Source organism: Mytilus trossulus, chromosome 8, assembly GCF_036588685.1.
Source record: "Mytilus trossulus isolate FHL-02 chromosome 8, PNRI_Mtr1.1.1.hap1, whole genome shotgun sequence".
Classification (NCBI taxonomy): domain Eukaryota; kingdom Metazoa; phylum Mollusca; class Bivalvia; order Mytilida; family Mytilidae; genus Mytilus; species Mytilus trossulus.
The window spans coordinates 69423581-69448888 of NC_086380.1; the positions used below are offsets into that span (position 1 = coordinate 69423581).

General features: G+C 30.9%; 3 protein-coding genes across 3 annotated transcripts; 2 read left to right on the forward strand and 1 right to left on the reverse strand.

The window, feature by feature from the left end:
* Positions 1-274: 274 nt before the first annotated feature.
* On the reverse strand, positions 275-2444 carry LOC134682087 (uncharacterized; the record flags this gene model as incomplete). The annotated part of the gene is made up of 2 exons (XM_063541686.1): positions 275-550; positions 2310-2444. Coding segments are annotated over 2 exons (387 nt in total), but the record flags the coding sequence as incomplete, so codon positions are not given.
* Positions 2445-6643: 4199 nt separating this feature from the next.
* LOC134682088 (uncharacterized) lies at positions 6644-9782 on the forward strand. The gene is made up of 3 exons (XM_063541687.1): positions 6644-7244; positions 8603-8683; positions 9669-9782. Exons 1-3 carry the CDS (start codon positions 6899-6901, stop codon positions 9773-9775), a joined length of 534 nt encoding a protein of 177 aa, XP_063397757.1. The 5' UTR covers positions 6644-6898; the 3' UTR covers positions 9776-9782.
* Positions 9783-11467: 1685 nt separating this feature from the next.
* On the forward strand, positions 11468-18940 carry LOC134681333 (mitochondrial fission process protein 1-like). The gene is made up of 3 exons (XM_063540913.1): positions 11468-11599; positions 14534-14661; positions 17884-18940. Exons 1-3 carry the CDS (start codon positions 11533-11535, stop codon positions 18211-18213), a joined length of 525 nt encoding a protein of 174 aa, XP_063396983.1. The 5' UTR covers positions 11468-11532; the 3' UTR covers positions 18214-18940.
* The last annotated feature ends 6368 nt before the right edge of the window (positions 18941-25308 follow it).

The window sequence follows — 25308 nt, forward strand, 5'->3', positions numbered from 1 at the left end:
GACAACAAATTACCACTAAACTACACGGAAGACAACAGACTGACTTATTTTAAGGAATATTGTAACTTTCATACTTTTTTTTAAACTCCTCTTTAGGTAACAAGACTTGCAAAATCAAACTTTATTCAAAACATGATTAATTACGAACAAAATTTCTAAATTCAAAATTTTAACTCAAACTTTTAGTCTGATTATGACATGTATAAGTAGAACCTTTTTGTCACAAAATAAATATTTCAGTGCAGCATTAATATTATTATTCTATCAAATATTGTTTAAAATATATATGTGAGCAGTGTCAAGAATTGTTTAAGTTTTTAGCAAATAATGAATCTGTTTTGATACTTGTTGAAATTTTTGAGAAGTCTTTAGATAGAGATTTGACAGACATGATGGCCTCCTTTGTAGAAAGTGGTTTATTATTGATATTGTCAGATTTCCCGACACCAAAATAATTTGTGTTTACTCCAAGTCTATTCACTTTTTCATCAATTTTTCTACATTCTTCTGTTGTTTCCTTTATTCTTTCAATCTTTGCTTTTTCATAAGCCTGTAATATGAGAAATGTATTTGTAAATTTAATATTTAAATTCAAAATTCAAAAAAAATATTCTGGCTTCATATTCAGAAAGTATTACAATAGACAATATTTTATTCACACAAACACATTTACATTAAATGGTTATGGCATACAAAATTAAGACAATAAACTGACAATAGTTCATACATTTTGTATGATGCTGAAAGAAAAAAATTGCTCTGGATTGACTGAAAAAAACAATTTTAGCCGTCAGGTTTGCAATGGAAAAAATAAATGTGGTTTGATATGAAATAAGTTTAAAGAAAATACATTTTATCAATGAATATAAGAAACAATTTCCTCAATGTTATATTTTTGATTGAAATATATAAATACAAATAGGCATAATATATATATGTAGTAATGAGAATACATGTTTCTATAATATTTTGATACTAAGGGAGATAATTTGCTGTTTTTATGGGTTTTTTTATAAATCATGCAATAATTGTGGAATATTAGTAAGTCATATTTTTCATTTATTAACCCAAAAGATGAATTACAAAATTCTTTGAAGTCTGATTGGTCAGTGAATTATAACCAGTATATTTTAGGTACAAGAATGTTAAAATGTGGAATTCAAAGATTTGTATAATTTAGTATTAGTAAAGATATTTAGCACTAGCTTAAGAAATAATTTACTTGATAAATAGTTAATATAAATAATCACAATTTTAGATAAGTGTAAAGCAAATTATTATGTAATCCTCTGAGGGCTAAATTGACAATAGAGAATTAAGGATTAAAGAAGTGTTATATTTACAAAAAGGATTTCTTACTTTTTAAGATGATTTAGGTTATGTCACAAATAGATATAGGAAGATGTGGTGTGAGTGCCAATGAGACAACTCTCCATCCAAATAACAATTTAAAAATTAAACCATTATAGGTTAAAGTACGGCCTTCAACACGGAGCCTTGGCTCACACCGAACAACAAGCTATAAAGGGCCCCAAAATTACTAGTGTAAAACCATTCAAACGGGAAAACCAACGGTCTAATCTATATAAACAAAACGAGAAACGAGAAACACGTATATATTACATAAACAAACGACAACTACTGTACATCAGATTCCTGACTTAGGACAAAGACTGGATATTTGCAAAATAGATAAACTAGCATTATTATGTAAATTAGATTATTTGAGTATTAATGTTATGTAAATTAAATAATGAAAGACAATATATATTAGTTGACCAGGTAGTAAGGGACAGTCAGTATTGACACTTGCTTTATTGTCACGTATTGGACACTGTGTTATAGACTTGGATTTATGTTAGACATGCTGTTTTATTATGTCTCATAAACTTATGTGATTATTGTGATTGATAACTATATTGAATGCTGATTAATAAACATTATATATTGAACTTTGAATCTGTGTTACGTTGACATGTATTCATATCAAAGCTACCAGCTAGTTCCCCCAAACTAGAAAGATGAATAACCAGGTCAGGAACGAACATAGTACTGGCCTTGGTTATAGAATAATCAATATTTACTTTGTACAAAAATTTTAATATGCAATTATCTTAATCTTATGCATGTTAAGTTAAAAAAAAATTCAACAAATAAAGTTTTGTAAACAATTATTAGTTAATTATGAAAATTTAAATAACAATTCATTTAAATGCAGAATTACAGCTGACTACTGGCATGGCAGTCAGTGGCTGATGGGCCTCAACCTCTAACAGCAATAAATCCATAAAACTGAAGTTGTAACAAACCTTTTTCCTCTCCTCTGCTTGTTTTTGTTTCTGGAAAATCTCTTCTGATGATTTTATTTTATTTACTTGTGATCTTTGTTGGTATTCTAAGAAACGTGCTGGTGGTTTTCCTGATTTTGGTCGAATATCCTCAAAATTAATTTAATATCAAACACAATGCAATCTTGTCCGTCTTTGTTTACATTTTCTGAATCATCCATTGTCTTGGTAGTTAGTCCCTGGAAAGCAAAAAATATATTTTATCTTAGCATCTATTATTTTAATACTACTGTAGAGTTTTCCTAAAAATCCATTCTGTATATCAATATGTATAACCAAATGTATGAATTAAATTATTTTGGGGGCATACATGTACATTGTACATTATTTTTCTTAATTTGTAAAAATAATACAGATTTTAATTTCTTATTTTGTTTTTATGCAGAAGATTATATAGGAAACGTGTAGTGAGTGTTACATACATGTATGTACCATATTTTAATGTTAAAACATACTGTGGATTCATTATTATCCGTTGGATACCAATTTCCATGGGTATTGTGGGTACAGGTCAACTACAAATACTACATTGTACAAAAATGGTAAGTAAGAACTACATTTGTATTTTGGCCAGGGTTGGCAAAAACACGGGTTTTATGAGTATTGCCCAGCCTGGTGGCAAATACTGGGAAAACCCGGGTTTTACTGGGTTTTAGTGGGTAATACTGGACAATACTGGGTAATATAAAATACTGGTCTGAATTTAATAGAGTATTCAGTGATCAAAGACAAATGTTATACATTCAAGATATATATAACCTTTTTTGCTTACAAGTCTGGATTGGTGAAACTGTAAATATAAAGCAAAAATTGATGTTTTTAAAATAAATATAACTCCTATGTTAGGATTAACAATTACATGTAAGAAAAATTATATTTGAATTGTCTATGTACTGCCACTAATTAGTAAGTAATTATTCAGATTACAATTAATGCAGATTTGTTTATGTAACAATAATCAGCCCTTTCAATTCTATAGTGTTAATGGCATGACCCCTTAGGGTGTTTATTTAGCAATATGAATGTATAACATTTGAAATTAACAATTCCCTTAAATATTGCAATGTTTTTTCTTTTTCTTTCAAAGTATGGATTAATATTGAAACAATGCTTGGTAATTAACAAGGTTTCCTTAAATGTGCAAATCTTGTGTACTCTGTTAACATAGAAGGGAATGAAATTGAAATTTTCATTATTTTAAAAATGACTGTCAATGGTTTATCTGTATAAAAAGTATATATTTAGCTGTAATACTATGAAACTACACCAAGATTTTACCATTTGGTGTTAAGATAAGCTTAAACAAGAGGCTGTCACAACGACAGCAAACCGGATTTATTAACATTTATTTGTGTCCTGGCAATATCACAAGAACCATTACTGATGATTGGTGAAAGTGAAAATCGTCAATATCAAATTTGACCTCTATTTTGTCATCAGTATCAACATATTAAAATTTGAAAAGCTTAGATTGAATGGTTCGTGAGAAAATGCAACAACGTGAAAGGAAACACAATTTTACAATCTTTCAAGAACCATAACTCCTGAACGGTAAAAGTCAAAATTGCCATTATTTAACTTGACCTTCATTTAGTTGTCAGTAACAACATATTAAAATTTTAAAAGCTTTGGTTGAATGGTTCATGAGAAAATGCACGGACACGACTGGAAACACCATTTTTCAATCTTTCAAGAACCATAACTCCTGAACGGTAAAAGTCAAAATCGTCATTATTGAACTTGACCTCCATTTTGTCACCAGTAACAACATATGAAAATTTGGGAAGCTTTGGTAGAACTGTTCATACGTAAATGCACGGACACGACTGGAAACACCATTTTTCAATCTTTCAAGAACCATCACTCCTGAACGGTAAAAGTCAAAATCGACATTATTGAACTTGACCTTTATTTAGTTGTCAGTAACAACATATTAAAATTTTAAAAGCTTTGGTTGAACGGTTCATGAATCAATGCACGGACAACATTTAATTGCCGCCCGCCCGCCGAGCATCCCCAAAATCAATAACCAACATTTTTGTCACAAAAATCTGGTCACCAGTAACAACATATTAAAATTTGGGAAGCTTTGGTAGAACTGTTCATACGTAAATGCACGGACATGACTGGAAACACCATTTTTCAATCTTTCAAGAACCATCACTCCTGAACGGTAAAAGTCAAAATCGCCATTATTGAGCTTGACCTTTATTTAGTTGTCAGTAACAACATATTAAAATTTTAAAAGCTTTGGTTGAACGGTTCATGAGTTAATGCACAGACAACATTTAATTGCCGCCCGCCCGACCGACCGCCCTGCCGCCCGCCCGCCGAGCATCCCCAAATCAATAACCGCCACAAAAATCCGGTTAAAAATCATACTGCCCAGTAATGCCCAGTATTCCCATTTCTGAGAGTATTGCCCAGCCTGGGAAAACCTGGGAATTCCCGGGCGGGTAATACTTTGCCAACCCTGATTTTGGCTTTGTAATATTATTCTTTCAAAACAAAAAATGAATGATTTTGTCCTGTAAATTTGTATGCTTCTGATTGAATCAAAAATGGGTTGAAGGCATGATTTGGGAAGACATACAGTACATTCATGTCAGTAATAGCAGACCTAAAAACAGGTACACAGCAACTAAAATAAGTATACTGGGTTTACCCCATTTCAGTGGTCAACGTCACAGTTATTCTTCATATCCATCTTCAGGTCGAGCTGAAGACTGAACAAATATGTTACAAATAAATAAAATTCAGGAGTCGATTTCACAAAAAAACTTATGACCATGATTGATCCTAAGTATACAGTTCGTTCTTATGTTGTACATTGTACTGTTATACAATGTACCACTGTCCCAGGTTAGGGGGAGGATTGGGATCCCGCTAACATGATAAACCCAATGACATTATTTAAGCATCACAGTGTCTGTCCCAAGTCAGTAGCCTGTAATTCAGTGGTTGTCATTTTTTTATGTGTTACATATTTGTTTTTTCGTTCATTTTTTTAAAATAAATAAGATCATTAGTTTTCTCGTTCGAAGTGTTAAATTAAAGGGTACAATCAGGAACATATATATTGACGTTAGATAAATATACTGTTCCCAGGTACAATTAATGTCATCAAATGTGAAATACATTTCATTTGTTAACTTTCATAATTACATTGGTTGCAATGAACGTAACATTGATTTCCCAGTTAAATAAAAACCAAGACATTGATAACGGTTGATCAAAAAGTTTTCTAATAATTCCTAGGCTTATGTATCTTCTCAGTAAATCAAGATATGGATAATCATCTTTATGAAAATTTGCTGCAATTACTTGCAATTACTTGTATCAGGTCCGTTCACGCCCAATACATTTTCGCACCCTTCACATTCACACCTCGCACATTTGCTCCCAAGGTCCGATCGCACCCAATTTAAAATCAAATTCCAGTTGAATAATTTATTATGAAAAAATCAAGATGGTTGTTTGTAATTGAGTTGAATTAAATAAGTACTGCATGTATTTAACTTGGTATGAATAAAACATTGTTGATTTTAAATGAAAAACACAAAAGATTTTAACAGCTTGGTCATTTTGATCTGAAACAATGAAACATAAATTTAATAGCAATACACTAACCGACATGCTTAAAATTTATTCATCACAAAAAATATGTTGTAAGAGTCTCACTTTATTTTGAAACATTTTGAAATAAAAGTTAGCAATACACATACCAAAACAAGAATAAGATATACATTCAACACAAAAAAAAATGTTGTCTCACTTTATTTTCAGACAATGACAACAAATATACTTATATGAATACACTTGCCAAAACTTGATTACAAAGTTATTTTAAAAACACAAAAAGCAATGAAAATTGGGTGCGAAGGTGTATATAGGGTGCGAAAGTGAATGGGGGGGAATGTAACCGGGTGCGAACGTGAATAGGTCCGAACGGACCCGATTCCAATTTTCATGAATATTTGCCATTTTATGAAAAAAGACTCAGTTAAGAAATTTTTCTTTTTTAGCAATACTAAATGATTACTCTGATAAAAGGAGGTTTTGGGAAACAGTTCCTTCTGTAACTCGTCTAATAGAACCTGCCGCATATCATTATTTTTTTTTTTATCATAACCCATTTTTGAGGGGTATTTTTGGGGGACTAGTCCCAACCTGTTTTTGAACTGTTTAATGGGCAATTTGTTTTTATCTTTTTTCGACATACCTTTTCATACGATTGCAAATATTGTCCACAGATTGGATGCAAACTGACTGTATTACTAGGCTGGTCCTCTCCCTTGCAACATACGGGTATCACAGATACCTTTGTTGTCAAGGGCCGGTAACTAGTAACCATTTTCTGTGTCGGAATTCCGACACAAAAATATGCGCATCCAAACTGGCGCATTTATACGGAAACGGATGTTAAGAACGTAAATACGCCTGCTGGAAGGACAAGAATGAGATGACTATTTATAGGAGAATTTTTATATATATCTTTACCGTTTTATATTTATATATATATTTTTTAACTTGATAAATTTTTTATATACATGTCTGAATCTGGTCAAAATGTTAAGAAAAAGAACACTGATGAATGTCTGGTATGTTCAAAGCCACCGTATCAATCTAAGAAAATATCTTCCAAATTATTAGATTTTTCGATAAAGGATTTGTTGTTAAAATATGGAGGGATTTCAAAGGATAAAGGGGTGATTTGTCGGAATTGCGAACGCAGATTAGAGACACTTCACAAGAAAACAGTAGAGTTTTATGACGAGTGTCAATCGGCCGCCAGAAAAGATGACTTTACAACACCAGTAGTCTGTAACAAGAGGTTACCAACTTCACCTCTTGTTGGGTTTCACCCTAAAAGAGCTTCTCTTGAAATTAATGAGGGTAGGTAACAAGCGAATTTCATCCCAATGCAACCAGTTATTATGTAATACAGTCATACAGTGTTAATCTGAAAACAGAAATCATTTTGAACAAAGTTATAAAGGCACACTACTTATGAGTGGAAAAATAGCCTACATAGATATATATAGGGAGATGTGGTGCTAGTGCCAATGAGACAACTCTCCATACAAATAGCAATTTATAAAAGTAAACAATTAAAGGTCAATTTACGGCCGTCAACACAGAGCCTTGGCCAATTTACCAAATTCAAAATTACTAGCGTAAAACCATTTATACAAGCTAGGAAAGCCAACGACCTAATACATGTAGATAATTTTTATCTGAAGTAAAGATTCTGGTCAGTTTTATTTTCCTGTGATGACACAATCCAAATGCTTCAACAACTAAAAAAAATTCCAGTTCTAACACATGTCTAAATTGAATTATCTTTTATAAAAATGTATATATTTGACTATGTATATATTTGACTGTTAAATTCTGTCCACTTACATACATGTATACATAGGGATCAATATTTCATGGAAATCCAAATGGATCATATTATTTGACACCAAAATTATATATTTTCTTTTGCTTTCTTTTCATTATAAATGCATGAAATGTACAAAAATGTAGTAAAGTTCTTCAAATTAGATTTCCTTTCTTCTTACATGTATTGTGATTCTCCTATTGCAATTAGCATTACATGTTCATTTAGCTGGGTATTTTTAGAACTTTAATGCCCATATTCACTTCCATTAATTAATAATTCTTCAGTAATAAATTCCACCAGTCTTTGCTTGTTTGATTGTTGATTTGTTTGCCATATATATTTTTGTAAATCATAGATACATTTATATATATATCTAAAATTGAGAATGGAAATGGGGAATATGTCAAGGAGACAACAACCCGACCACAGAACAGACAACAGCAGAAGGTCTTTAGTGCAAGGAGAGATTTAAGCACCCAGAGGCGTCCATCTGCTGGCCCCCAAACAAATATATATACTAGTTCATTGATTATAAATGTCATACCAAACTCCAATTTATACAATTTATACACAAGAAACTGAAATTAAAAATAATACAAGACTAGCACAGGCTTTTATAATTGGACACATATTGTCAAAGTCTTAAATTTAAAAGAACCTTGATATGATCAGGATGCAAGGAACAAACATATAATAACAACTTAATTCTGTGAATAGATATAGACAGATGTGGTGTGAGTGCCAATGAGACAACTCTCAATCCAAATATCAATTCATAAAAAAAAAACATATTCTTGTTTGTACAAATGCTTTACTTTTATTCAATTAAGTTACATTTGTAATGAGACACATATATATTTTACAGATTTTCAACAACCAAGTCAACATGCAAGTTCTGAGAATATGTTTGTTGATTTATCTTCCAATGCAGAGCCTAGCAATAAAGGTGTGTATCTAACATGTCTAAACATGACAATTTGTTCAATTTGTTCATTTAATTTGTTTAAATTTATGTGATTTGACCAGTGCATGTACATGTATGATTTTATGGGTTTTTTTTTCAAGTGGACAGACATGCTAAGCACCATTAATCTTTGGTAAATTTATAAGGCTCCATACACCATAGATCTTTGGTACATTTACATTTGTATGGAACATGTAAACCATATATTTAGTGTAAATTTATATTGCAACATACACACTAAATACATGTTCAATATATCTATGGTAAATTTAATTTGTACTTCACCATTCACCATAAATCTTTGGTATATTTATATGTCACCATTTGATATATCTTATATCTATGGTGGTACATTTATATCTAAATCATAATTATTTTGTTTCATTCTATATATCTATGGTAACCTCTTACAACAATAACTCTTCCTTGCAAGCAAAAAAAGGGATGTCCTCATTAAAAACAACATACATGTAAAAACTACAGTAAAGCAAAAATACTTTTATACTGTCATATTATGCTAACTTTTACAAGTTAAGAGAAACTCAGACCCATGTTTGAAACCATATGGGTTTTTTTATTTGGGAAGATAAAAATAATCTAACTTGTTACTGTACCTTAATGAGGAATTGGAAAAACTATCAACAATGAAACAAATCTATGTTTTAATGAAAACGCTACCAGTATGTCAATAAGCTATTTATTTAAAAAGCCCTTATTTTACGGCCAGTTAGTAAATGAACTATGTTACTTTTACACACAAACTCCAATAACATTTATTCAATATACATACATGTACTACAAGAAAGTGTTCATGAGTTTTTACTGCTTGTTGTTCATTGATGGCCTGCTTGTAACAATAATCCAACAGGTCTCTCTGAATACTATTATGTAGTATTGATTCAAATCAGCCAAATTTCTTGACAATAATGGAAATGTATATTAATTGTTATTATAATTTTTTGTTCAGTTTTATGTTACAGTTATACAGTTATTTTATGTTATGGTATCCAATCAACTGAAGACAGAAAAGATACAGCGCAGCATACAGAATGCAATTCATCTGACAAACCTTGAAACTTACAGGAAAAGAACATTGAACATATAATTTATTGTACATTTGGCAATTAAAGTTATTTGATATACATGATTGGGGACTGGGTTTAAGTAAGAGGTATACACTTACCGATTACACCCAGATAAATGTCCTGATACTCTTGGCATTGAAAGTAACTTTTATTGCATATATGTGCATTAAGTTAACTTATTAATAGATCTAGTTTTGAAATAAAGTGTATGTTAATAGTATGTGCAAAGATAAATTTTATCCTTTTAGATTATACATGTTATATATGCAAAGAATAAGAATATGAAACATAACTGTTAAACAGAAAGGAAAATAAGTAACATAAACTTGAATTGAACACTTACATGGGAGATAATCCTGATAATCAGTGTCTATGTATTTCGGCTTCTTTTTTTTAATATCTTTTTATTATAAAAAAATGAAATTTGTCAGTTATTATATACATTGCATACTTTTTCAAACAATATTATTTTGTGGTCAAAAGGCTCTGTTCTCATAGTTTTTTCCTCTGTATTAATTTAAATGTTAAATATAAGCATTTATATTCATTTTAGGAATTCCTGACCATAGTTATGCTGGTGAAACCATTACACCAATTTTGACACAACCGGAAAATAATGTAAGGACATGTATTGATTCTGACCATGATTATGTATACATGAATAGAAATACACTTTACAATCCAGTTCTACCAGATATTACAACATTTTTAAAGACCACTACACCAAGCAGAAGTAACAACCATTTAAACCAGGAAGAGAATCCATCTTAATCAATGTCATTCAAAATGACAATAATATATATGGTGCATTAATGAAGATGGATAACTTTAGAAATGGAGTTATTTCTGAACTATGTTCAGAAATAGACTCATCAATTTCTACAATGGGAAACAGGAAATTGCTGTTTGTCAGTGAACTAATGAAAAAAGATGTTAGTAGCTTGAAATCGCTTGAATGGTCTAAAATAATCAAAGAAATGATGGAAAAATTACCAGTACTTTGCACACTGCTCTTTTCAACCATGCTTCCACCACAACAACGATCCTGTTACACCAAGATTGAAAAAGTTATACCAAAAGCTGCATTTGTTTATGCCATTTTGATGCAATCCAGAAATATAGAGTTGAGCCGTGTACAGAGAATGGTGTCAATGTTATTGATGGATAACATTTGTGATCAGAAGGTATAAAAAAGTATAATATAGACTTCCACTGTTCTTTTTGCACAAAAAAAAATTAATACATAAAAAGTTGTTTCATGGGTGATGGGTATCCAAAAGCCAAACAGATAAAGGACAGAGAACCAGTCTAACTGTATTTCCTGAAAAGATTTGTTTAAGTCAGTCAGATATCTGTTTGAAATCTTTGAAATTGTTGTGAATTGGTATAAGCCTAGGACAGGTTATTTGGGAACATACCAGTTAAAGAAATATTCAGTTCTAGTTGTTTACATTAACGACAGTTCCGAATGTCTAAATTGAAAAGATAGATTTTACTGCTTTATAGTTATTGTACTTATTTGAAAAAAAGTTACTCAAATATAATTAATTGCATTAATAATCGATAATATCAATATTCATAGCCATTGAATATTACATAAATATCATTATTATTTACTTTTTCAAGTCTTTTATTTATGTGATGACATTAAAATCGTTCACTTATTCTGAAAACTCTTTCGGAACTACTCAGATGTTTTCTACCCTAAACGCTGTCTGCTACAATAGTCTGAATAGAGAATAGAGCATGGAGCAAAATGAAGATGAAGAAAAGAAAATTGACCTGTTCCGAGAAACCCCTGTTAGATATTTAGGTCTGAACAGTTTAAAAATTGTAATTGAGACTGCAGTAAAACCAAATGTCTTAAAATATATATTATACATAAGTTATTACACCTTACATGATCTTATATAGTTAATGGCTAATGCAGGATAGTCCAAATCAAAAATGACTCCACTCTCCAGTCTTACTAATTATTACTCATCTAAAAAAAAGATGTGGTATGACACAACGCTCCCCAATAGACAGAATGCAGAAATTAACAACTAGAGGTTACTTAGCTGCGGAACCGTAGCTCATAGGTCCTTATGTTATTTTTTGACTATTTGCGGACCATCAAAAAATAACATAAGGACCTATGAGCTACAGTTCCGCAGCTAGAGGTTACTGTACGGTCTTTAACAATGAGCAAAGCCCATACCACATAGTTTAAGTCAGTTTTACCAATACAAATTTAAAGGACACCAGAATCACACAGACTATGCAAGGGCTGTATAGCCATGCAGTCAATGTCCTTAAAAAGGAAGCAAGTAAACTCGTACCAACGAAAACTCGTACCATGTTAACTCGTACCAAAAAAGTTAACTCGTACCAACGTAAAGTCTTACCATTAAAAATATATTCAAAAATATGAATGTTTTATGGTGTTTTTTCTTTGTAAATTTAATAAAAAAAGTTGAATTACTGGAATTTTATACTGGATTTTAATGAAAACTTTTTTTAATTTAGACACTAACATTAATGCAATTTCTTATAACCTTGAAACTTGTAAGATTGGTCTATCGTTGAGTAGTGCTGAATATTATATATAATAAATTTCATACTTTTAACTGTTGGTCATAAACAATTTACAACCTTTAAAACACAATAAATTAATTCTTTCAATGAATAAAATCTGCCAAGGTATTGTCTATTTAATACACATGGAACATTAGCTTCAAATTGGTCATTGTACTTTCAAATTATATACATTTTACAAACTTAAGAGGTATCAAGGAAAAATAACAGTATATTTTCATAATTAAACACCAATCAAATGCATTTAAATAAGTTGGTACGAGTTAGCAGTGGTACGAGTTTGCAATGGTACGAGTTTTATTTTAGTGGTACGAGTTGGCGTTGGTACGAGTTTACAATGGTACGGGTTAACTATAATTCCTTAAAAACTTCCATTTGTTGTAGTAAAAACAACTGAATCAAGAAAACTATTGACCTAATTAAAGACCTCATAAAAAGTCAGAGAAAAAAAACATGACCTTGTGCAATAGCAACATACTGGAATCAACAGATTGAAGTTTCATGAAAGTGCATAAAAATGTATATAAAACAATGATAAATTATTTAGTTTGCTTTTAATTCAATACAAATAACAATTAATTGATAATAATAACAATAAAACAATATTCAAAGATCGAATTACGTACAGTCTTGAATTCGTAACTTCTTCAAACAAGTTTATTTAAACATGTTAAAGGATCGATAAGTTTACCAGTGAGGATCCTTTCTAAATATCTGGTCGCGGTAAACAACATCTGATTAAAAATGAGGAAGTGCTATCCCTTTTGAAATAAGTTTTCTACAGGTACAACCAAACTTCAAAACCAAATCTTTATATTAATAATAATACATACATATTTGTATATTTCAGAGTTGGGGTAATTGTAATTGTAATCGTTAATCAGCTGTAATTGATTACAATTTGTCAAGTAATCAGTGTAATCATTAATCAGCCTCAAATCTGATTACATGAAATTTAATTTAATCAATTACTTTTCAAAATAGCCTGTAATCCTGATTACATTTTGATTACATTCTGATTACAATGAAAAAAATCTAAAACTGTGTTTATGTCAAAAAATGAACTTTTTATTATTCATAATTAATAAATATTTTACATGTTAAATTATTTTTGTTTACTTTAAGCATGCTAATTTGATTTGCATACTTCAGCAAAAATATAAAATGTTACAGTATTGAAAATTCATCACAATTGCATGTCTCTAGCCTTTGAATAAAGATATTGTAAATATATTCACAATTTACAGATACATATATACATTTGATAATAACTGTTACATTCAAGTAATACTTTTCGTTATAAACTTAAATTATATTCTTTTGTTAAAATTGTGATTTTTGTCAACTTTGAATTGACAGGTAGGAGACTAATTAAGGTTTTATTGCAATTACCAATTGAGCATAGCTGTAGGGCAATACATATGATAAAGGTTAAGATTTATCTAATTAGCACAAACTAAATAAAAGTGGACAAACATGTTGTTTAAAATAAACAAATTTTGTTATGGATTTGGACATGCAAAATGCAATGATTTTAGTACTTATAATTTGTTTACAATATGATGAAACAATTCTATTAAAAAAAATCGCATACTTTTTAACTGTTAACTTTATTTCATTCATATTTCAACTTCCATAAATTGCACCTTGTAATACATATAAAGCCTGGAAGAGACCAGAAGACAAGTTACAGCAAATTATTCATAAAACTTTATTCATTAAACTTTTCAGAGATCAATGGCGATAAAGTGTGATAGGTCATAACCAATGGCAAAATGTGCATGTACATGTATATATACATTGAACTTTTGTGGTTTATTAAACTGATGAAAATTGAAGTAACCATTTTATAATAATTAAAAAAAATCCTATACTTTAATAAATTGCAATTCGGATGAAGAGTTGTCTCATTAGGGCTTACACCACATCTTCCTATATCTATATACTAGCTATATTTTTAAACATTTATTCATTGACATCAAAAATGTTATTTTTTTATTCATTGTAATCAGATGTAATCATGATTACTTTGCCAATGTAATCATTAATTTAATCAGATACTTTCAGAAATGATGTAATCGTTAATTTAATTTAATCATACAATTGACAAAGTAATTGTAATTTAATCAATTACATTGAAAGTAATCAGACCCATCTCTGGTATATTTAGGTTATGCTAATGAGGTTGGAGAAGCTTTTAGATCAATGGTGAATGTTAATCTGGTACGGTTTACATATGTGGTTGCTAGTGGTTACGTGGTAGCAGACGCAGTTCACAAGGGTCAAGAGGCATCACAGGTAAAGATAAATATAGATATACAGTGAAACCTGTTTTTAACTATAAGAGACTAGTTACAATCACAGTTCTCATTGTCTGGAGCTTGGTTGACTCAAAATTTCAGATGATTTGAAATTTTCACGTGGTCCTGAGCTTTTTTCCATGTAAATGGATGTATTTCGACTCCTGATGAGTTTTTTAGGTGATCACCTTTATCCTTACATTATTCACCTAATGGGTCCAAATTGGATGAGCTGAAATTTCACCAAAGCATTAAAAACTCATTATTTATCTCAAAATTAATACAAATATGTCAAAACATGGCCTCCGGATTCAAATGGATTGAAGAGTTTTATCTGACAATACACATGTAATTAAATTTCTAGTTACTGACTGCTGTATTGATTTATGACATGCTACATGTATTTCCATGAGTGTTTACCTAAGATTATCTTTATAGAATTTTTATAGATAATTAGTGATACATTGTTAATGTTCATGAAAAAGTATTTAAAATATTTACAAAAAAAGTAATTGTGATTTACGCCAAGGACGTATGTTAGTTATATGTCCTTGTTTTTTTACATCCTTGTTTACGCTAATGAGCTTGAATGCAAATTAAGTGAGGATGAGGTGATCACCTAAAAACTAATTAATTTACATCTTTAATCTTGTTTTATTTTCTTTTGAACATGTTGAACAGAAAGAGTGGGATGAAACAAAAAATAAATCAATAAATTGAAAATGAAGAGAAATATGAATTTTCTAAAATCTCTTGTATCCTAGAACATCAATTTTGTCAACTTTGAATGACCTACATTTGTAAATGATGCTTAGATTGATTGGAAATCACTTTCTCTGTTAACAGCCATTAGAAAAAATTGTAACTGAAACAATTAAAGTCATATGAAACGAGTGAGTACTCAGTAGTGTAAAATAATTTTTGTCCAATTCTTGAACCAATGCATGTATCTATAATACTAAAATTACGAGGTCCAATTTGTCAGCCGTCATCACGTAAAAAGGATGAATCAAAGAATTCAACTTTATATATAACTAATATAGTACAATGGTGTTGATTAAAAATTACACCTATCCAGGTCCATTTGTTTTCCATGTAAATAATATTGCCAATAATTAAGAAGTTCCGGGTCGAGTCAGACACCGATACCAATAGTATATTCAACTTTTCCTATCACCTTATCTGTACGTTCCGCATCTGAAAGGCGCACCACCGAACGATGTTTTTAGAATTTTGCTGTATACTGTTGAGTAAAAAATACTCCATTCCAGGCCCTGTTGTTTATTTTAACAAACTAATAATATTACCAATGATTGATAGGTTCCAGGTCGACGGGTTCAAACAGAAAGATTTTGAAAGCAGAGAAAACTGTGCATCTTATAATCGGCATGACTTTATCAGATGACAATAGCAATACTAAAATAGGGCATACGCATATAGTTATATACTTTAATTCAGTCACAGACCCGCGATATCACAGGTGTGTTCTAGTACATCATAAACTTAGTCCTCTGTGCCTGATTTTATCATTATTTTCGCAAATATATCATATAATTGTCATTTTTTTTTCTCTCTGTTTGTTATGATTTAACAAATATGGCTGCTGATTAAATGCCGTGTTTTGAAGCTGAGTTTTACCGATTGTCACCTGATAGTAAACAAATCACAAAAAGCATGGGTATTGAGCACGTGTTTAACATGTTATTTCAATGACAGATCCATGCGTATTGTGGTCACCAGATTTTTACGAGGAGGGTTACGCTCGTGTCACTATGCATACGGAAAATATGTTGACAAATTGCTTCCTGGAAGCAAGTAATTAAAAATAAGTAAACTTCTTATAAAAAAAAAAAATCATCAGAAAGAAGTATATGTACATAAGTTGTATAATGAAACTATTCATTTAGTTATAAAAAAACATGCATATTTTTTTTTAATTTGAGGTTTGTTATGACTTTAAGTTACATGTAGTAAAAATAATGTTATTATAATAATGAAAGACCAGGACATTACTCTAATACCAGAATAGCGATCCCCATCCCATATTTATCTGGACTTATTTTAGCTTTACCAAGCTAAGCAAGAGTTGTGTCCCTTGGTCTGTCAAAACATCTGGTTTTCGTTTGAGTCAAAATATGTGTATCTTGAAGTATTTCTCTGGTCCGGCTGACTTTGAGATAATGAGAGTTGACTGTTTTATAAGGGAGAACAATGAAGTTTTATACAGTTTCAATCTATATGAAATTACCGACATTTTCAGAGAGACCTTATGTGTCTTATGACACAGGGGTTTTGCTTAATAAAGGTGCTCTCTTAAGCACATTGGAGTGTGCATGTATACCAGTAGTTCTTTATATCATTGTATATCACTCCAAACGTGAAAACATTATTTGAAGAATTTTTTTTTAAAAAGTTGTGTAAAAAATAAAATCACAAAAATACTGAACTTAGAGAAAAATCAATTAGGAAAGTCCATCATCACATTGCAAAATCAAATAACAAAACGCATCAAAAATAAATTTGTTTAACAGAAATATGAAATGTAAATACACATACATGTACTGATATATCTAACAAATAATGTCTTCGTATTCACTGATATAAGGTTATATAGATTTTTAAAGAGTGTTATTTAACAAATTAATAGTACTTTCAGACTTTATTCGTTACTGATTCACAGAGTTATCTCGCGTTTTATAGGTCTTTCCTTCAGGTTCAATAATTACTGACAGTTCATATTGTCAGATTGTACATGTTATCTACTTATAAAATACTTGTTCGTATCAATTGTCTAATTTATTAATCATGTTAATCTTTGTTAATTGTGTATACAGGAATATAATTTATAGAAGCATTTTTAACATGGCAACAACAAAAAACCAACCAAGCAAAAGCAACAACAACAAAAAAAAAACTATGAAAAAGGAGAGGTGGCCAATATGACAATCAGACATGGATTTAAATACCACCTTCAAATCAGTACAGTTTTAAAAAAAAAACTGACATGATAAAATGAGTAAGGATAAAAGTTTTTCCAATTCACAAAATTTTTAAATAATTTACAAATAAACCGACCAAAAGGTTATAGTTATAATGGTTTTCAACTTCATTAATCATGCTTTATTGGCATTTTGAACCCCTTTTTGTATTCGAGCAGCACTGATGAATATTTTGAAGACAGAACACATATATATCTATGATGAGTTTCTTTACTTTTCAGAAAACCTATCAGGATGAGAAGAAGAAACAAAGCCGAGTTAGAACAGCAGTATTAGATACTCTTATTTGGCAGGGACTAGCCTCCGTGGCTATACCAGGCTTTACTATAAACAGAGTTTGTACATTTAGTGGTCTCCTTCTGAAAAAATCTACATCATGGCCTGCTCCTATGAGACATTGGACTACAACCTTCATTGGATTAGCTTGTATACCTTTTATAATAAAACCAATTGATAGATCTGTGGACTATTTCATGGAGAATTCTTTCAGGAAATGGTTCCAGGTTGGACCTGTTTTAAAAGAGTTGGTCCATCATGAACGGAATGATTGAAAACTGTCAGCCTTACTTGTAATATTTAATTCCAATAAACCATTATTTTTATATCTATGCATAAATTAGTAATACTCAATTTTAATTCATTTAATCAAAGCAAATGATAAGAAAAATAGGAAAAAATTGTATGTTTAACAAAATGTCTAAATTATTTGTCTTATGTGATAGAATTTTTTAGGAAAAGAAACCGGGTCAGTATGGATCATTTTTTGCCAAACCTAAAAACTAAACATTTTTGTATTTTAGTCAGAAAAAACATGTCTTTCTGATCAAATAAAATTTTCTTAACTTTTTTGAAGCATTTTTCCTAATGAAATTTTTTTTTTTAAAAGTAAAAAAATCGAAGGATGATGATGGATTTTTGAGTGCATATATATATTTATTCATACATTATTTAACAATATTTCATTAAGTTCCCTTGTGACTCAAATAAACATAAAAGAATGCAAAAAATAGTAAAAATAGCTTCAAAAATATATTTGGGACATTTAATTATCATTACAACCTTGTATGCTTTGATTTTACACAATATCATGTATGTAATTTGTGTTTTTTTTCATGAATTTGAAACAGCATTATAAACCATGTTTGACTTTTTTATAAGATTTGAAGAAATTGTAATGGATTGTTGACTATTTTAGTATGCAATGGTTAATGTATTGTTATTTTTTGTTATTTAGAATATTTTTATTGTTTTATAAGAAAATAATTATTGCTTGCTTTATTTATTGCTATATATATTTTGCCAATTTCCATGGTAGAGATTGATAATTATAATGATCTTGTACACACATTTTTGATCTATCTTTATTACTCTTTCTGAAAAACAACTTTCAGGGGCATATTGTAATCTGTTTGTCAATCCATGTGTCTCAAGCTGGTAACTCAAATGTCCCAATCTGTCAACTATGATGTCCCAAGATTTGATGTTCCTAAAGGGTATGGGAAATGTGCCTTAATGGTCACTCAAAATACCCAACCTGGTAACTCGAATGTTCGTAGATGGTAACTCAAATGTCCCAAAATTGCAATTCTAATGTCCCTTAATGGTAACTCAAATGTTCCTTGATAGAATTCAAATGCCCCAAGCTGGTAACTCTAATGTCCCAAGATGGTAATTCTAATGTCCCTTAATGGTAACTCAATTGTTCCAAGGTGTTAACTGGAATGTCTTGATGGTAACTCTAATGTTCCAAGCTGGTTATTATAATATCCCAAGATAGTATACTCGAATGTTCCTTGATGATAACTCTGATGTCCTAAGATGTCTTAGATGGTCACTCAAATGACCGTAGTTGGTTACTAATGTCCCAAGATGGGATGGTAACTCTATTTACTTAGATGGTAACTCGAATGTTTTGATGGTAACCCCATTGTCCCACGATGCATGGTTACTCTAATGTCCATTAACGATAACTCGAACGTTCCAAGATGGTAACTCGAATGCCCCAAGCTGGTAACTCTAATGTCCCAATATGGTTACTGTAATGTCTCAAGAAGGAATGTCACAAGATGGTAACCCCAATGTCCCATGATGGTAATACTAATGACGCACTATGTTAACTCGATTGAAACTTGGCAGTAACCCAAATGTCCTAAGATGTTAATTCAAATGTCTCAAGATGGTTACTCAAATGTCCTAAGATGGTAACTCGAATGTTCCTTGATAACTCTGATGTCATAAGACGGTAACTCAAATGTTCCTTTATGGTAAGTTTGCCCTATGCTGGTAACTTAAATGTCCCAAAATTGTTACTCTAACGACCTAAGAAATTATGCCCTAAGATGGTAACCCAAACGTTCCTTGCTTGATAGAAATGACAGATATACAGATCTAAGATCAGGAAAAAGTAAAATCACAAAAATACTGAGCTCCTAGGAAAATTCAAAACGGAAAAGTCCCGAATCAAATGATAAACCTCATTAAACGAATACACAACAACTGTCATATTTCTGACTTGGTACAGGTATTTTCAAATGTAGAAAATGGAGGGTTGAACATGGTTTTATAGCGCTAAACCTCTCACTTGTATGATAGTCGCATCAAATTCCATTGTATTTACTATGATGCGATACAACAAAACAGACACAACAGGGAAAATAGTTAAAATAAGGGTACAGCAGTCATCACTGTATCACAATCTCAAAACAAACAAATATTTTTTTAACAAAAAAGCTCAGAGAATATCCATCAAATTAAAAAACCACATGCATTGGTTTCGAAAAGGGGACTTTCGAAGGCCTTATTTGAACAATTTATTATAAGGTTTTTAATTGTACAAAGTGTGCTGGTAAGAAGAATAGACAATTTAGTAGTTGAACAATGGATTGAAGACGAAATAAATCTATATTTGTAAGGGGTTTTGTGTAGCTTCGGAAGCCAATACATAGTTGGGACTTTCATTGTATTTGGCTCTGCTTGTAAATCTGTAACAAAACTGAAAAATGACTTACATGTCCCCGTCTTTCCACCAACAATACGGTAAGGTCCACGTTTAATGGTCGCACATTTTCTTTAAATTTTGAAACTGATATAACTTGAAAAACAAACAGTATTATTTATTTACTCACATGAAACAAACCGGGGTGTGGTATTCAGTACGTAGGAGAAACTGGACGATATTTATCTAAACGCACTCAAGAACATCTGTATCGTTTTAAAAGACCAAATAAATTCAAAAGTATCATTTACCAACACCTTAAGAAGCACAACCATCCGTTTAAATATTTAGCAGTTCAACCTTTAGAAGTAGTAAATAAGCAGCCTGGTGAATCGCATTCAAAGTTTGTACGATCACATCACGGAAAATAATTGAATTAAATTGGATTAAAAAATTACAGACAGTTTACCCTCTCGGTCTAAATGATAATATCATGGGAATTGGTAATATATCTAGAACCAATTCCGTTAACATTTTGGATATAGTTTCTAAAACTGTTCGTAAAAACCGTTCTCACGGTCGAAGAACAAATCGCAATCAAAGAAAATTTCGGGCCAATCATACCAATATTTCGGACCTAATTTCTATTTCAAAAAACAACGGCAGACATTATCTGTTAAGGGCATACGATACAGTTACAGGGAAGGCAGTGACGTTGCTAACGTAATTTGTTATTTTCGCGACGTCAAACTGTGACATATCGGGAAAAGATGCATTTTTCGACTGATTTTTATCATTCAAACTGATTTAATTTGAAAACGAGTTCATGGACCCCTATTTTTCAAAACAGCATTTTGTTTCATTTTGCAGGGAGATTATGTGACCCAAATTTTATAAAACTGTAAATAGAGGATTTTTCTTAATTTTGATAAACATGCAGTAAAAAATGACGTTTTTTCCTCAATTCATGAACATTTGATAAATATGAGTTATTTTTTAATAAAAAAAAATTGCATATTTTTTAGGATATTTTTAAAACACAGAAATTACCGATTATTTAACAAAAAACAGTTTGTGTTTATCTTTTATAACAAAACAGTTATGTCTTTCTTTCGAAAAAGAAATTACGGCCACAAATCTGAATTTTGAGCAAATATACAAAATTTCGACCTCGTTTTACTAAAAAAGTAGCACATGAAGGTATATTTTTTATTACATATTTAATTTAATCAGGTAAAAAATAGCCTATATGCAAATTGTCATGAACTTGTAAATACAGGATCAAAACTGTATCGTATGCCCTTAACAAAACTCTGTTCGTTACCGGTTAATAAGTTAAATAAAATTTTGGAGGATTGCAACACAATTTCATATAGCAGTCCTAAGTATGAAATTGTTCAAATTATTATGGCATATTGTTATTCTAAATTATTTCCCAAAATTGATCGCCCTGAAGATCATAAAAAACATTTTCTTAAAATTAAGTATGTCAATAAAGGCTTTGATTTTGTAAATATTGCCGGTATATTTAAAAAACAAATTCCTGGTTATTTTGACAATACTGAGCTACCTCTTATTTGTTATATTTACAAGAAATCTACCCGGAAATTTGTGTTTTATTATAGTCAATTGTGTAAAGATGTTAATATCAGTGAAAATACACCTACTTCATGTAATTGCAGTAATTCTGCATATATTTATGGACCCATTTCCCATGTTATAACAGGAGATCTTAACATAGTTCAAGACCGAGAGTTAAAATCATTCCTCAGTAAAGGACCTAAATATCGTCCCCCGTCAATTATTAATTGGAATGAGTCGTAATATCATCCACGACTCACTCCATACTTACTGTATGAAATGGATAAAACAGGAAAAAGTTGACAAAAAATCTTTGGACTCTTTTTTTAATTCAGTAATGAAGATAGTTGATATACGTATTCAACATTTTAAAGAACATTTTACTGTTAACAATAACCGCAATAAACCTATTTCTCGTATCAAACATAAACTAAAAGAACTAGCCAAGGAATTTGTTTTTGTCCCGGCCGATAAAGCTGCTAATAATATTATTATTGTTTGACGTAAATTTAACATTGAGGTTCTGAAAAAGGAAATCACCAATTCACCAACATTCCAACTGACTCCATTTTCAGAAAACGAAATATGTAACAAACATAAACTTTTAGCCACCGCTTTACAAGCAGAGCCAAATACAATGAAAGTCCCAACTATGTATTGGCTTCCGAAGCTACACAAAACCCCTTACAAATATAGATTTATTTCGTCTTCAAGCCATTGTTCAACTACTAAATTGTCTATTCTTCTTACCAGCACACTTGGTACAATTAAAAACCTTATAATAAATTGTTCAAATAAGGCCTTCGAAAATAGTGGAATAAATTACTTTTGGAGTGTCAAGAACTCGTTGGAAGTACTTGATAAATTGCATGCTCATATTGGTGATTTTGAATCTGTTCAAAGTTTTGATTTTTCTACCCTGTATACCACATTGCCTCACATTCTCATTAAGAAAAAATTCACACACCTAATTAAATGGGCATTCAAAAAATCAGAATGTGAATATATATGTTCAAACTCTTTTAGGTCATTTTTTAGTAGCAATAAACAAAATACTATGTTAATTGGACATGCTTTGATCCTTTATATGCCCTGGAATTTTTACTAGATAACATTTTTGTTCGCTTTGGGGATTCCGTATATCGTCAATGGGGACTAACTGTGCACCACTATTGCGGACCTCTTTTTGTATTGTTATGAGTTACAATTTATGACAAAAATAAGCAAAGACCCATCAAAACAACATCTGATAAACAAATTTAATAATACTTTTAGATATTTGGATGATATTTTGGCTCTCAATAATGACGACTTCAGTATGTATATTAATGAAATTTATCCTGCTGAACTTACTTTAAATAAAGCTAATACTAATAATGACCACTGCCCTTTCCTCGATCTTGATATCTATATCACTAACGGAAAGCTGAATACTAAAATTTATGATAAAAGGGATGATTTTTCATTTCCTATCGTTAATTATCCGTTTTTAGATGGTGACGTTCCCTTGTCACCATCTTACGGTGTTTATATATCTCAACTTGTACGATTCGCTCATGTTTGTAACAATGTTTTAGATTTTAACGAGAGAAATCTATGTATTACTGAAAAATTCTTACACCAGGGTTTTCGATATCACAAACTAGTCAAAACTTTAACTAAATTTTATCATCGGTATAAAGACATCATTCGTAAATATAGCTCAACATGCAGACTTTTTATACGTTCAGGTATTTCACATCCAATTTTTTATGGAAATATTCTTTATAAAGCACAAAGGTGTCAGTATTCATCTCAGAAACTTACAAAACCTTTAAATAGACTGATTAAGAAGGGATATAATTACGATACTGTTGTCAAGTCATTAAAGATTGCATATTTTGGCGTTAATATTGAGTCACTGATAAGGTCTTTGCGTCGGAACTAAAGACATTTATTCTAAAAACAGTTGTTGGCATGACACGGGTTATGTTCTTCTCATATATGTTGTGATGGTATGATACTAAACCCCTAACGGGAAGGATTGTGCCTGATGTTCATATGATGAAATCATAATCTTTCAGTCAGTTTAATTGAAGTCTGGAGCTGGCATGTCAGTTAACTGCTAGTAGTCTGTTGTTATTTATGTATTATTGTCATTTTGTTTATTTTCATTGGTTACATCTTCTGACATCAGACTCAGACTTCTCTTGAACTGAATTTTAATGTGCGTATTGTTATGCGTTTATTTTTCTACATTGGTTAGAGGTATAGGGGGAGGGTTGAGATCTCACAAACATGTTTAACCCCGCTGCATTTTTGCGCCTGTCCCAAGTCAGGATTCTCTGGCCTTTGTTAGTCTTGTATTATTTTTATATTAGTTTCTTGTGTACAATTTGGAAATTAGTATGGCGTTCATTATCACTGAACTAGTATATATTTGTTTAGGGGCCAGCTGAAGGACGCCTCCGGGTGCAGGAATTTCTCGCTACATTGAAGACCTGTTGGTGACCTTCTGCTGTTGTTTTTTATTTGGTCGGGTTGTTGTCTCTTTGACACATTTCCCATTTCCATTCTCAATTTTACTGATTGATTGATCGTTGCCAACATAGTTTTTATAGGTTAATGCAGCTGGAATGCCAGGAGAGAACAACGGACCATCCGCATAAAAAACTTACAATCCTATTATATTAAGACCAGGAGATGAAAGACATAAAGAAGCGACATAAAACGTGTTCATGTGCAGAAAAGGCCTATAGGTCAATACCGCTGTTATTACAATGAGAAAAATGATAAAATGGTTATTAGTTGGTAACTTGAGTTTTCCCCAACTAGAGTGGGATGAAATTTAGATTATAGTTGGGAAATAAAGGAAAGGGGAAGAACACTATAAATTGTAGGACATAAAGGTCAAGGTCACTGTTACTAAAATATGTTTTTTTAAATTTGGTTTCAGGACGATATTCGTCTATGAATCGTAAGACATGTTTTAAGATATTACTATTACATGTTTATTTGTCATCTCAAGCAAACTTGCCATTTAATGAATTAAAATGGCTCTCAATGTATGGGGGAATCGGTTAGCAGTGTCATCTTTCTAGTTTATATATTAGTTTTAATGATGTTATATGGAAGAAGCTTTCATCATATA